Raw genomic sequence first — 13,981 nt, forward strand, 5'->3', positions numbered from 1 at the left:
CGATGAGGGGCCTCCTGCCCTCTCTTTCGCCCCAGCCAGGTGGATGTTCCGACGCTATCTGTGTTGTTCCCTTCCCAGCAGGATGCTAGCGGGCCGCTTACTGGAGGAGTCGGAGCCTGGGGCTGCTGAGGCGCCCTGCCCAGGGTCTTGCCAGGCGCAGCGCGTCCTGCAGACCCTCCAGGCCTCCCTTCGGAGCCGCACCCTCACCGGCGCGGTGCCGTGCGCTGGCGGCCCCGACCTCCCCGCGTGCCAGCGAGCTGCGCTCAGCGCGGGCAGCGCCCACCTCCGCGGCCAGGCGGCGGCCGGGCGGCCAGAGCGGGGTCAGGCCGCGGTGCCCGAGATGCCGGGCGCAGGGCGCACCAGGACGGACTCTTTGATCAGTTCTGGCGTGCAGCTGCGCGCCGAGGAGGAGGAGGAGGAGGAGGAGGAGGAGGAGGAGAAGAAGAAGGAGGAAGAGGAGAAGGAGCAGGCGGCCGCCGCGCTGGAGCTGGCCGAGCGGCTGGGCGCGGAGGACCTGCGCGAGGCCTGCGCGCGCTTCCTCCGGGGCCGCCTCCGCGCCCGCAGCCCCGCGCTGCGCCCCGTGGCCGCCTCCTCGCCCCCCTCCCTGGCCCTGGACTTCGCCGAAGCGGCCCGCCACGCCGGCTTCCTGGAGCTGGCGCCCGGGGAGGTGGCCGCGCTGCTGGCGGACCCGGCGCTGGGCGTGGCGCGCGAGGAGGCCGTGTTCGAGGCGGCCCTGCGCTGGGTGCGCCACGACGCGTCGGCCCGCCGCGCGCACCTGCGGCGCCTGCTGGAGCACGTGCGCCTGCCGCTGCTGCCGCCCGCCTACTTCCTGCAGAAGGTGGAGGCGGACGAGCTGCTGCGCGCCTCCCGCGAGTGCCGCCCGCTGCTGCTCGAGGCCCGCGCCTGCTTCATCCTGGGCCGAGAGGCCGGCGGGCTGCGCACGCGGCCGCGGAGGTACCCCCCCCCCCCCAACATTCAATCACTGGCTCATTCCTCCATCATTCTGTAATTCATCCTCAATCATGCCTCTTACATGAAATTCACTCATTCATTCATTCATTCAAAAACGTACCATGGGGCTGTGTGGGGCATTCTGTCCTTACAGAGTTGACAGCCGATGGGGAGATGCAGGGGTCTCACACCCAATGTACGTTTTCTCTTGCCCATCTCTCTGTAATGTGGAGTGCTCCCTTTGTGCAAGTCTTGTGCTGGGTCCCTGGGACTCAAGAGTGAAAACACCCTAAGCCCTCTACTAGTAAGGGATATAAATAGGCAGGGCCTGGAACCCCAGGCCAGGAGAAGGGTGGAGTAGTCCAAAATAGAAGACAGGGAAGTCCCCTCTCTTACCACTGTACCAGGCATTTCCAACACTAAGCACAGGGCCTGGTCCAAAGATGCTCCATATTGGTCATCGGAATTGGGTAGGAAACCAATGGCTAAAGAGTTTGGGGTTTCTGGGGGGTCAGTGGGAGGGGAAAAGACTTTGCTGAAAGGGTATGTAGCCTGGCTCAGTGATTAAGGTGTGGGTATAGGAGAGTTATAGGAGGGAGGCAGCAGAATTAGGGAACCGAGGCCAAAAAGGGTAAGCAGATGGGTTAGCATCAGACAGACTGAGCTTGAATCCCAGCTCTTTTGCTTACTGACTTGCATGACTTTGGGCAAGCCAAATTGTTTTAGCCAGTTTCCTCCTCCGTAAAAGGAGTAATAATCCCTGCCTACTACCGTGTTTCCCCGAAAATAAGACATCCCCTGAAAATAAGACCTAGCGCAACTTTGGGAGAAAAAATTAATATAAGACACTATCTTATTTTCGGGGAAACAGGGTAGAACTGTCATAAAGACTAAACCAGGAGATTTTTCTGAGTAAGGTTAAAGGCTTTGTAAAGATTCCTTTTCTGTAACTGAGAGTCAGTAGAATGGGATAAGGATTAGTGACCCTTGTCCCATCCATAGTCAGAGGGAAGGTTGGACATGACAGAGTCTAGCATGGGGATTAGGAGAGGGACAGAAGGACAAGGGCAGGAGGACTCTGCAGTGTGGTCAGTGAGAGGGTGAGGGGGCTGAAACTTGGGCTCGGATCAGTGAAGATTGAGCTCATCCCCATGCCAGATTCATGGACCTAGCTGAAGTGATTGTGGTCATTGGCGGTTGTGGCCGCAAGGGACTTACGAGGTTGCCCTTCACCGATGCCTACCACCCGGAGAGCCAGCGCTGGACCCCGCTGCCCAGCCTGCCTGGCTACATGCGCTCCGAGTTCGCCGCCTGCACTCTCCGCAATGACATCTATGTCTCAGGTGAGAGCAGGGCCGCACCGGGAGCCCCACAGGATTGGCTCCTGGCTCCTGAGCACTGCCCCCTCGGTTTTTCCCGCCAACCAGGGGATTGGGGTGGGATTTTTCCCGATAACCTAGTTATTGGCTGAAATGATATGTGGTCCTGCACAGCCAATCCCAGGTGTGACTCCACCCTTTATTCAGTCAAGTCAGCTTCAACTCCTATTAATCACTTCTTTTATTAGCGACTATGTGCCAGGCATCATGTTAAGAGGCTTACATTCATTCTCTCTACAGTCCCACTTCACAGATGAGAAAACAGGCTGAGAGAGGTTAAGAATTTCCCTGTTGTCACAACATAGACAAAGCTAGGAGGAGCTTTGATACCAACAGACTGCCTTTCCTGAGATTCAGGCTCTAGAATAGGGGTGTCGAACTCAATCAGAGAAGGGGCCAAAATCAAAAATCCAGCCTAAATCGCGGGCCGAATGGTTTACTGAACAGTCATAAACTGACAATGTCATAAACTGACAGCGGAGTGCAGTGATGACAGCGCGGTGCGGGCCACATTGCAAGGCCTGGCGGGCTGGATTTGGCCCGCGGGCCTTGTGTTTGACACATGTGCTCTAGAGACTCAAAGAATAAAACACAGTCCTGCTACCCTGATGTGTCCTGGAGAGGGGAAATGGACTTCCCTTTATGACCAGGCTGAATTTTTTAAAAAATATATTTTATTGATTTTTTATAGAGCGGAAGGGAGAGGGATAGAGAGTTAGAAATGAGAGAGAAACATGGATCAGCTGCCTCCTGCACACACCCTACTGGGGATGTGCCCAAAACCAAGGTATATGCCCCCGACCGGAATTGAACCTGGGACCTTTCAGTCTGCAGGTCGACGCTCTATCCACTGAGCCAAACTGGTTTTGGCATGACCAGGCTGAATTTGATGGGAACTCTTAGGGACCCCAAATGAGCTGGAATCCTACTCAGGGAACCTGGCCCGACTTGGAGGGAACAGCACATGAAGGCAGGAACGTGCAGAGAGGAACCCCCAGTGCTCAGGGCTCTGACGTGCAGGCTGAGTGTCTCTGGGAGAGGAGGGGAAGCCAATGTAGGAGAGGGAGGAATGGGAGCCGGGAGTCAGATCAGGGAGACTTTGGAACCAGGCCTAGGTAGACTGTACTTGATGTTGTAGGAGCTATGGGTGGCTGGGAAGGATAAGGAGCAGAAGAATGAGGCGAAAGCCTCAGACACCATCTAGGCCACACGTTATCCCTGGACAGCTTATCTAAGGCCACTGGAAACACAGAGGCAAGGCCTACAAGACAGAGGTGTGGCTCCGGCTGAGGGGGTGCCGTCAGAATTGTCCCTGGGGCCGAAACCGGTTTGGCTCAGTGGATAGAGCGTCGGCTTGGGGACTGAAGGGACCCGGGTTCGATTCCGGTCAAGGGCATGTACCTTGGTTGCGGGCATATCCCCAGTAGGGGGTGTGCAAGAGACAGCTGATCGGTGACTCTCTCTCATCGATGTTTCTAGCTCTCTATCCCTCTCTCCCTTCCTCTCTGTACAAAATCAATAAAATATATTAAAAAAAAAAAAAAAAAAAGAATTGTCCCTGGGGAAGCTGCTCCTAAGAGGTGAGTCCCTGGTCTGGAACCCCATGTCAGCCAGGGAGGAAAGGTCCCCAGCCTGCACCCTCAGTGCCTGGCCCCATGGAGGGTGCTGTCATTCACTAATACCAAATGTTAGGCGTGGGAGCTGGAAGCTCTGCTTTGGATCAGTGCTCTGGCAGTGACAGGCCTGTGATTTTCAGCAAGTCATTCCTGGCCTCTTACGCATAATCTGATTTCCTGTCTGTAAACTGGGTACCGTGATCCCAACACCATGGAGGGATGAAGCAGACATGAAGTCAGGCAGGTGAAGGCAGAGGTGAGACAGAAACCCTGGGTCACCCTCTACCCCTCCCCTTCCCAGGGTAGGTGGCTCTGCTCTCTCTGCCCCAGTTTATTCCTGGTTCTTGCCTTGGGTACCTTTTGTACTCTTTCCTTCAGGAGAGCTCTAAAGTGACCCCTTTGTTTCCCTGAGCACAGAGCCTGGCACACACCACAATGCTCCTTCTCCCTGAATCTCTCAGGCCTCTCCCCTCAAAAGTCTATGCCCATTGTCCTAACTCGGACTTTGCCACCACTCATTCAAAGCAAAACTGGGTCCCACCAGCTCAGGACAAAGTCGTCCTTGACATCTACCCTTAACTCTTCCTCTGGATCTGGGGGCAATAGTTGCTTCTCTCTCCCCAGGAGGCCACATCAACAGCCATGATGTGTGGATGTTTAGCTCCCATCTGCACACCTGGATCAAGGTGGCCTCATTGCACGAGGGCAGGTGGAGGCACAAGATGGTGGCCTTGCATGGACAGGTAGGGACATGCAGCAGCTGCTGCTCCTGGGGCCCAGGGTATCCTATCTAATAAAGAGGGGATATGCTGATTGATGGTCACACCCTCACAAAGACAGAGGCACCCACAACCAATGAGGGAATATGCTAATTGACCACCACGCCCTCAAAGATGGCAGCGCCCATAGCCACAAGATGGTGGTGCCCAGTGCCCTCAGCCCTGCCGGGGTGGCAGGTGCTCAGCAGGGCCGGGCCTACCCCCAGGTGGGTCCAGCTGCTCCACACGCCTGCCTCTGGAGTCCCCCAACCCCCTCAGTCCTCCAACCCCCCAGGGCCACCCGAGGCTTGTGCTGCCGGCAGCAGCAGCAGAGGTGTGATGGGGGCGTTGTCTTCCCCTGATCACCAGGTCACCTCCCACCCGAGGGCTCCCAGACTGTGAGAGGGGCCGGCCGGGCTGAGGGACACCCCCTCCTCCAGTGCATGAATTTTCATGCACCAGGCCTCTAGGAGATCTATAGATATCCTTAAAGAAGGCCCTCTCTGAGACCCTCGTTCTGTGCAAGGGCTCTGAAGTCTCAAAAAAGAAAGGGATTTGCCCTAAGTCACATCAAAATGCTAACAGTAATTACTGTAACAGTATAACCTAGGATCAAGGATGTGGCTCTAGGGCCAATAGCCTAGTTTTGAATCTTAACTCTACCACTTAAGACCAACACACACACACACTGCCAGTTATCTTTGTAAGCTACATCTCCAACTCAGAAATGCAAATAAATGTGCTTCTTAGAATCATTGAAGGCAGTAAACCCTTACTTACCAGCTATTATTTAAGCATTAGCTCGGGGTCAAGTATTTTACAGATCAATTCTACACTAGCACCCATTCCAGAGATGGATCTCATTATCCCCAGCCAGTGAGGAAACCTGCTATGCGAGGTTCAGTCCCCGGGGATTCGTCCTGGCCCTTTTGCTGGGGTGGGGTAGCTTCTGGCACGTGGCCGGAGCCAGCCCTGACCTCCTTGTCCTCACACACAGCTGTTCGTGGTGGGCGGCTTTGATGGACTACAGCGCCTGCGCAGTGTGGAGCGCTACGACCCCTTCTCCAACACCTGGGAGTCTGCGGAGCCGCTCCCGGAGGCCGTGAGCTCAGCAGCCGTGGTGCCCTGTGCTGGCCGGCTCTACGTGATTGGGGGTGCCAGGCAAGATGGCATCAGCACAGACAAGGTGGGCGCGGATAGGATACTGGAGGCCTGCTATGTGTTGGTGTTGAGTTGGCACTTTCCGGCCCTCATCCATTTTACTTAATCCCATCAACTGCCCTGAGGAGTAAGCTTTGTTTGAGTTCACACACTGGGTCAGCAGCACAGCTAGGCCTGAATGTTTGGGCTGCTTGGTGCCATATGTTGTTGTTTTTTAAATGTATTTTATTGATTTTTTACAGAGAGGAAGGGAGAGGGAGAGAGAGCTAGAAACATTGATGAGAGAGAAACATCGATCAGCTGCCTCCTACACCTCCCCACAAGGTACATGCCCTTGACCAGAATCCAACTTGGGACCCTTCAGTCTGCAGGCTGACACACTATCCACTGAGCCAAACAGGTTTCAGCAGTGCCACATAGTTTTATAGATTAAAAAATTAAGTGAGCCGAAACTGGTTTGGCTCAATGGATAGAGCGTCGGCTTGGGGACTGAAGGGTCCCGAGTTCGATTCCGGTCAAGGGCATGTACCTTGATTGGGGGCATATCCCCAGTAGGGGGTGTGTAAGAGGCAGCTGATCGATGACTCTCTCCCATCGATGTTTCTAACTCTCTATCTCTCTCCCTTCCTCTCTATACAAAATCAATAAAATATATTTTAAAAAAAAAATTAAGTGAGGGTGCTCAGACAGGTGTCTCAGTTGGAGGGTCCTCCCACACACCAAAAAGGTAGCAGGTTCAATTCCTGGTCTGGGCACATACAGAAGGAACAAGACCAAGGTTTCTATCTCCCTATCTCTCTAAAATAAATAAAGATATCCTTGGGTGAGGATTTTAAAAAATTAAGTGAGGGTGAGAGTGGGATTAATTAAAATGTGTTTTTTTTGCCAGTTGTCTGATGTGGCTTAGTGGCTGAGCACCAACTTAGGAGCCAGGAGGTCACAGTTCGATTCCCAATCAGGGCACATGTCTGGATTGTGGGCTGGATCCCCAGTGGGGAGCATGCTGGAGGCAGCAAATTGATGGTTCTTTCCCATCATTGATATTTCTATCTTTCTCTCCATACCTCTCTCTCTCTCTGAAACCAGTCAAACATATTTTTTAAAAAAGAAGTTTTTATATATTCTCAAAAATATAATACACTCATTATTGTAAATTTAGGAAACCGGAAACAGGAAAAAAAATCACTCACAATTCCCCCACCTAAGGATAGGAACTACTATTAATAATATTAAGGTGCATGGCCTCCAGGCTTCCTCTAAATTGATTTTTGATTTTCTGTCTTAGTTTTGCCTTCTTACTGTCGGTGTTTTTTTGTTTGTTGTTTTTTAAATCACTGACTTTAGACAGGGAGGGAGAGGGATAGATAGAAACATTGATGAGAGAATCATCAATTGGCTATCTCTTACATGCACCTGACTGGGAATCGAGCCTGCAACCCTGGCATGTACCACAACTAGGAACTGAACTGGTAAACTCTTGGTTTATGAATCAACACTCAACCACTAAGCCACACTGGCTGGTGCGTTCTCACTGTTAGTAAAATTTCACACTCTGCTTTTTATTTTTCAAGTAATAATAAAAAGCAGAATGCACTTTCCACATGCTTAACAACTCATGTAAGCTATCACTTCAGGAACTGTAATAATAGGCCACTGGTGGGTGAGCTATAGTCTACTAAACTGATTTAGTTTTTTGTGAATAAAAATTAATCTTCATAATGGCAGCTCTCTCCTTCCCCAGATGGCCTCACAGGCTTATGGTCTGGGATTTGAAGTTTCCCAAACTAGGGTCACTCGTCTTTCCTCATCCCCTGACCCCATTTCCCCAGCATACCTTCCTGGGACTGGCTGAACTGCCCATTTAGTACCCAGTACCCTCTCATGCAGCACTGGCTTTAGGCCATTCTGGGGGTCTCCAAAGAAACAACCGAAATGAGTAAAGGTGAGCAGGCAGGTACAAGTACGAGCCCGCGGAAACTGTGAGAGGTGTCTCAGAGCACCTGCAGGACTGGGAGGCACTGCACAGCTGTGGTAATGAGCTAAGGACACCCCGGCGGGAATTCTGTCCTGACCTCATAGCACCAGGACTGACTATGTATGCAGCCATGAACACATCTCCATGGGGACCTGCTCTGAGGACTCCTATAGCGCTAATGCAGACGGCATCTCCGTGTCCTGGAATGGAGACCTCTCCTTGGGCCTTGAAAGATGACAATGTTTTCAATACAGGGAGTCCAGGGGTAGGAGAAAGAAGGTGGGACTAGACTTGAGGGCAGGGATAATGTGTTTTCTCTGCCCTCCCAGACACTAGCGGAGGCAGATACTGTGCTGAAGGAGTCCCCCTGGCGGAGAGAAGTGGGAGTGCACGGGCAGCATGGCAGTTGGAGGTGAAGCTTCACCACTGCTGAACCTTCTGCCTTTCAGGTGCAGTGCTTTGACCCCAAGGAGGACAGGTGGAGCCTGCGGTCATCGGCACCCTTCTCACAGCGATGTCTTGAGGCTGTCTCCCTGGAGGGCGCCATCTATGTGGTGGGGGGCCTCATGAGCAAAATCTTCACCTACCACCCTGGTACAGATGTCTGGGGGGAGGCGGCTGCCCTCCCCGGCCCCGTGGTAAGTGGAGAGTCCTAGGCATGGCCCTGACTGGTTCCATTGAGGAGAGGGAAGACCCATGTCTAAGGGTCTGGATCTTAGAGACAGTGAGTCTTGTGTCTGATTCCATGCTACGTGGTTCTCAGGCTTTGCCCTCACCATGAGAATCAGCCTTGCATTTCGAAAATGAGCCTGGAACCCCAGTCTCAAGTGCCTTGGATGGGAAATTTGGCCTAAATAACTTTGCACTCTTTCCTGTACTAAAGGCTACTAGCTGGTAAGCTACCGAAGAGATGGGAGGGGAGAGCCTGGAGGAGGAACTTGCTAAGTTCCCCTGCCCCAGTGCTATCAGCGAAGGGAGGCCCAGGCCCTGGATGGATGCTCTGGCCCCTGTATACCTCGCCTCTCCCACCTTTCGTCACCTCCTGAAACTCCGGAGACTACATAGGGGTGTGGTTACACTGGTAGTCCCTGCCACTTATGACCTTTAGTGACCCTAAGAGCCTGAGACTTCTGGCTTCTCTAAGTTTGAGATCCAAAGATGGTGATGGTGTTATTGTCACTGGAGTGCTTACTGTACTTCAAGCACTATGTAAAATACTTTACATGCTTAACCCCATGAACTGTTAAGGGAACCTAGTGAAGGTACCATTGTTCTTCTGACTTTGCAGATAAGGAAACTGAGGCCCAGAGAGGTTAAGTGACTTGTCCAATATTCCTTCAGTAAGGGTCAAGCCAGAGCTTTCTGCCTTCCATCCAGTTTCTGGTCTCTCTAACATCCACAATGCTTGCTCACATTCTGTGAGTCAAGGTTTTGCCGTCTGGTCTGGCCAGCTAGGGACAAAGTGAGCCCCAGACCGGACCCCAGAGCTGACTGTCTTTCTGTTTGTACACCCAGGAGAGCTGTGGCGTGGCTGTGTGTGATGGGAAGGTCCACATCACTGGTGGGCGGGATGCCCATGGGGAAAGCACCGACAGGGTCTTCACCTTTGACCCCAGCAGTGGGCAGGTGGAGGCCCGGCCGCCCCTGCAGCGCTGCACCAGCTCCCACGGCTGCGTCACCATTGTCCAGAGCCTGGGCAGCTGACTCCGATCTGGACAACCTGAGCCAGGAGGCAGAGAGAGAAGGGAGAACTCGGGCTCACCGCGCTGCTTTCCCCATGGAACCTCCGTGTAAATAGCCCCTTAATTTATTGCCCCCCTTCTTGTAGAAATAAAACGTCATCCAAAGGCTGGGTCTGTGTTCCAGCTCATGCCTGCTTTGCCTGGAGAAGTATCTGCTCCTTGTTTTGACTCTTTACAAAGCACCTACATATATTACTTCATTTACTTTCATAATAGCAATGTGGACATAATTTAAAATATTATAAAATATTCCATGCATAAAAGAATATATATTTTTGTGCCGTTTAATAATATACAACTTCTTCCTTCCTTCCACCCAGCTTAAGAAATAGCTGTTACAGCCCTGGCTCATGTGGCTCAGTTGGTTGCAACGTCGTCCCATACACCAAAAGGTGGCAGGCTTGATTAAATTTTTTTTTCTAGTCTATATAAAAACAAAAAAAAGAAATAGAATGTTAAAAATGCCTTTGTAGGCTCTGGTGTCTATTCCCAAACCCATTCCCTTCCCATAGCCCTCTGAGGTAATCACTGTCCTTCCACTTGAGATTAACAACACACTTAACTTTTAGTTAGCTAATTATTGTCTGTATTTCATGAAGCTTCAGAACCAATGAGACATTCTGGTCAGGATAGCCCCCACTTTCTAAACAATCCTCTCAAATTCAAACACCTAGCCAAGATAGACAGAATTAGAGCCCAGACAACTAAATAGACAAAGACATGGGTGTATAAGTAAGCAAACATGTCCAAGGATCAGAAACAACAGAATTGTAAAACCCCAAGGAAGGCAGAAGCTTTGGGGCTCAGAATTCCAATCCAGGCTCACTGCTGGAAGCCAGGGCCGAGGTGGTCCACCCATCAAAGAAACTGAAACAAACAGAAACCCAAATGGCCTTGGGGTCCGAGGCTTGCAGCTGGGTGATGGGTGCCAGAGCCACAAGCCTATGAGACCCCAGCCAGGCTGCATCTGGACCTCCAACATCCCAAGCATTAAAAGGGGGCACAAACCCCTGGTGTGCCTAAGCCCCTGGGTCAGCCTGGGGTTCTAGAAAAAGCAACACAGAACTGCTAGATAGGAAGGGGTGATGAGGGAATGAAAGATGCCACAAAGGGAATCGTGAGGCAGAGGCCTCATGGTGCAGGTTCTGTGCCTGTTTCTAAGGCCCAGAGGACAGAGGACCTAGACAGACCCCATCTGGGGCTCGCCTCATTTGCACCCAGATTGCCTTTTAAAAATCTATCATGGCTCCTGCAAGTCCTTCAGCACAGGGCCAGCCCCACGCCCCTCCCACCTTCCAAAGCCCCAGGGCGCTGTCTGGGAGATCTTTCCAGCTGGGGCTGGCCTTTTACAGCCCAGCACAAAGGCCCAGGTCACAGCTGAGCTCCTACCTTCTGATTATCCCCAATTAGGAAGCCTGGGACCATCTGGACAGGCTGATAATGGCAGAGGGGAAGGGGGAATAGGGGAGGCCCAGTTCCTCAGAGCCTGCCTGCCCCCACCCCAGGGGTAACATCCAGGACAAAGAAAGCACTGTATTATTTGCCTGTCCCGTCAAATGCCCAAGTGGAAATGACAGGGGCAAATCCTGGGCACGCTCTCCCTCCCCTGGGCTGGGCACTTCCAGTGTGCCAAGCAGACTGCACCACTCCCCCCACAACGACCACGTTCCCTATGCCCTTTCATGATGTGCTGATGCTCCTTCCCGCTGTCTGCTCGGGCAGACCGGATACCCTCCAGCCAGAGTCTACCACTCCTGTCCCTTATCTGCCCCAGTTCTACTGCCTGAGGTATGGCCAGGCCTTTGTCTCCCGACACACCCAAGGGATGCCCTTTGAGGCAGGCAAGGCGTCAGCTCCATCTGTGTCCCCCAGTGCCTAGAACAAGGCCTCCCATTGACTACAGTAAATCTAAGTATTTGTTGTTTACTACCTCGCATGCCTATGAGTTGGTACTAGTGCCTACCCCACCACGTTTACAAATGAGGAAACAGACTCAGTTCTAAGCGACTTGCTTACTAAAGTCACTGAGCTGAAAAGTGGTGGCAGAGCCAAGATTCCAGCCTGCATCCAGCCATCTTCAAAACCTGCTCTCCATGCAGCCACATCCAGCCTCTGCTAACCTGAGAATACGGGTGTTGCACATACAAATGAAGCAAAGCAGTTGTTTAGAAGTAGGAGATACAGCCGAAAGCGGTTTGGCTCTGTGAATAGACTGTCGGCCTGCGGACGGTCAAGGGCATGTACCTTGGTTACAGGCACATCCCCAGTAGGGGGTGTGCAAGAGGCAGCAGATCGATGATTCTCTCTCATCGATGTTTCTCTCTATCCCTTTCTCTTCCTCTGCAAACGATCAATAAATAAATAAATAAATAAATAAATAAATAAATAAATAAATATATATAAAATTCTGCATTCTCTATAAAAAATAAAGTAGGATACATCATGTCCACTGAGGAAAATCCCTTCTGACAGAATTTTGTTCCTGTCCTTAGGGGCCTCCTTGAATGGAGACATTATTCACATCCCTAGTGAGCAAAGCTCACAGCAACACAAGCAAAAGGTGACACCCCATATACCCGAATTACTTAGGACTACTAGTTACACCTAATATTTTGGTCTAACTAGTCCCTGGCTCCCAATCTACTGCTTCCCCATCCCCACTAGCCCCCTGCAGCCAGACAAGATCAGAGCAGGAGCCCTGAGCTTGGCCCCTGGGCCATGCAATGTGCCAGAACAAAGACTTACCTCTGGTACACCATCAGAAGCCACTGGAGCCAAATTCAGTTTTTAGTTTTCTTTCCAATCAGTTCTAATTATTTGTAAGGATTAGTATTTTATGACTCTTCTTTTTTAGTGGGCTTCCAAGGAACAATGGAGAAATTTACTTTTTAAAAAACTAGGATAAATTCATTCTTTCTTACAATCATCATATGAAATAGTTGGATTCTTGCATAAATCTAAAATACATTATGAGATCTTGATGAACTTAGTTTTTCTGTATCTTGAGGAAGTATTTCATAATAGAAATTATCATATTACTCAATTATTCCCAACTATTCAAACAAAACTAAGATGGTAAAAAAGATGGAAGAAATGATGGTACTGCCTAAAAGATGCAATGAAATAAATCACTATTACATCGTTTTTCAGTTTCCTTATTACATTGCCCTAAGTATTGGTTATCATCTTTTAAGAAGATACCAAAGAAATCTAGAGATATCGATTAAGAATTCAGGCCCTACCGAAACCGGTTTGGCTCAATGGATAGAGCCTCGGCCTGCGGACTGAAGGGTCCCGGGTTTGATTCCAGTCAGAGGCATGTGCCTTGGTTGTGGGCACATCCCCAGTGGGGGGATGTGCAAGAGGCAGCTGATCAATGATTCTCCCATCGATGTTTCTAACTCTCTATCCCTCTCTCTTCCTCTCTGTGAAAAATCAATAAAATATATTAAAAAAAAAAAATCAGGCCCTAGCTGGTTTGGCTCAGTGGATAGAATGTTGGCCTGCAGACTGAAAGGTCCTGGGTTCGATTCTGGTCAAGGGAACATGCCTGGGTTGCAGGCACGATCCCGTGAGAGAGCATGCAGGAGGCAGCCGATCAGTGATTCTCTCTCATCATTGATATTTCTCTCTTTTCTTCTCTGAAATCAATAAAAATGTATATTTATAAATAAGTTTAAAATGTTTAAAAGTAACATGGCTGGCTGTCCTTTCTTAAATTATGAGCCATCAAAAATATTGCATGTTGACAACGCAAGTGCAAAAACAAAAAAAAACAGAAAAAACAAAAGCAGTAAGCTAGAGCCTATTAGAGATGTACCTGAAACCTGGAATCAGTTACATAAATATATTCTAGTCACACATAGCAGCTGATGAGCATTTCATTGCATTCAAGGAATTTTGCTCATTTTAGGGATATGTATCTTCAAAACAAAGAAAATTTGGAATTGTTTGCTATTTTAATTCATATGTATTTATTCATATACACATGACTATTGATATAACTCAATCATTTGAAAAGTGTAATTCAATGGTTTTCAGTGTATTCAGAGTTGTGCTAATACTTGTGACGGTCACGGGGCAGGTGATGGTGCACCAGTGAGGACAGGATGAACAGGTAACCACAGTCCACCCCACCCCTCAGCAGAGAAAGGCCCAGCCACACCTGGCGAGGTGAAATGGTGCAATACAGGCCCGAGCAGCAGAGGCTCCATGGTTTCATTCCAGCCTCAGAGCTACAGGGGGGCTCCCATCTTATTTATGAATGTGACAGTATAGGATCCGTTAAGTTCTTCCCAACTTATGGCCTTACTTGTTCTCAAAGCAGAAGTGGGGATCTTGAGATACCCTAAATATTTTTCCAAGCCTAAGAGAGATCACACATTCCCCTAAGATGTAT

At 50.5% G+C, this 13,981-nt stretch overlaps 1 protein-coding gene across 1 annotated transcript; it reads left to right on the top strand.

The window, feature by feature from the left end:
• KLHL35 (kelch like family member 35) lies at nt 1-9,966 on the top strand. The gene is made up of 7 exons (XM_084893452.1): nt 1-954; nt 2,110-2,294; nt 4,571-4,689; nt 5,702-5,890; nt 8,290-8,478; nt 9,356-9,540; nt 9,669-9,966. Exons 1-7 carry the CDS (start codon nt 44-46, stop codon nt 9,748-9,750), a joined length of 1,860 nt encoding a protein of 619 aa, XP_084749578.1. The 5' UTR covers nt 1-43; the 3' UTR covers nt 9,751-9,966.
• Nucleotides 9,967-13,981: the final 4,015 nt, after the last annotated feature.

Source organism: Pipistrellus hanaki (genome assembly GCF_964339955.1).
Source record: "Pipistrellus hanaki genome assembly, chromosome: 9".
Taxonomy (NCBI): domain Eukaryota; kingdom Metazoa; phylum Chordata; class Mammalia; order Chiroptera; family Vespertilionidae; genus Pipistrellus; species Pipistrellus hanaki.

Excerpts from the sequence above, each read along its gene's own strand:
- KLHL35 (XM_084893452.1), top strand. The coding sequence starts at position 44 with ATGTTCCGACGCTATCTGTGTTGTTCCCTTCCCAGCAGGATGCTAGCG. Across the intron at positions 4,690-5,701 it reads TGGTGGCCTTGCATGGACAG|CTGTTCGTGGTGGGCGGCTT; the intron begins GTAGGGACATGC and ends CCTCACACACAG. Across the intron at positions 5,891-8,289 it reads ATGGCATCAGCACAGACAAG|GTGCAGTGCTTTGACCCCAA; the intron begins GTGGGCGCGGAT and ends TCTGCCTTTCAG.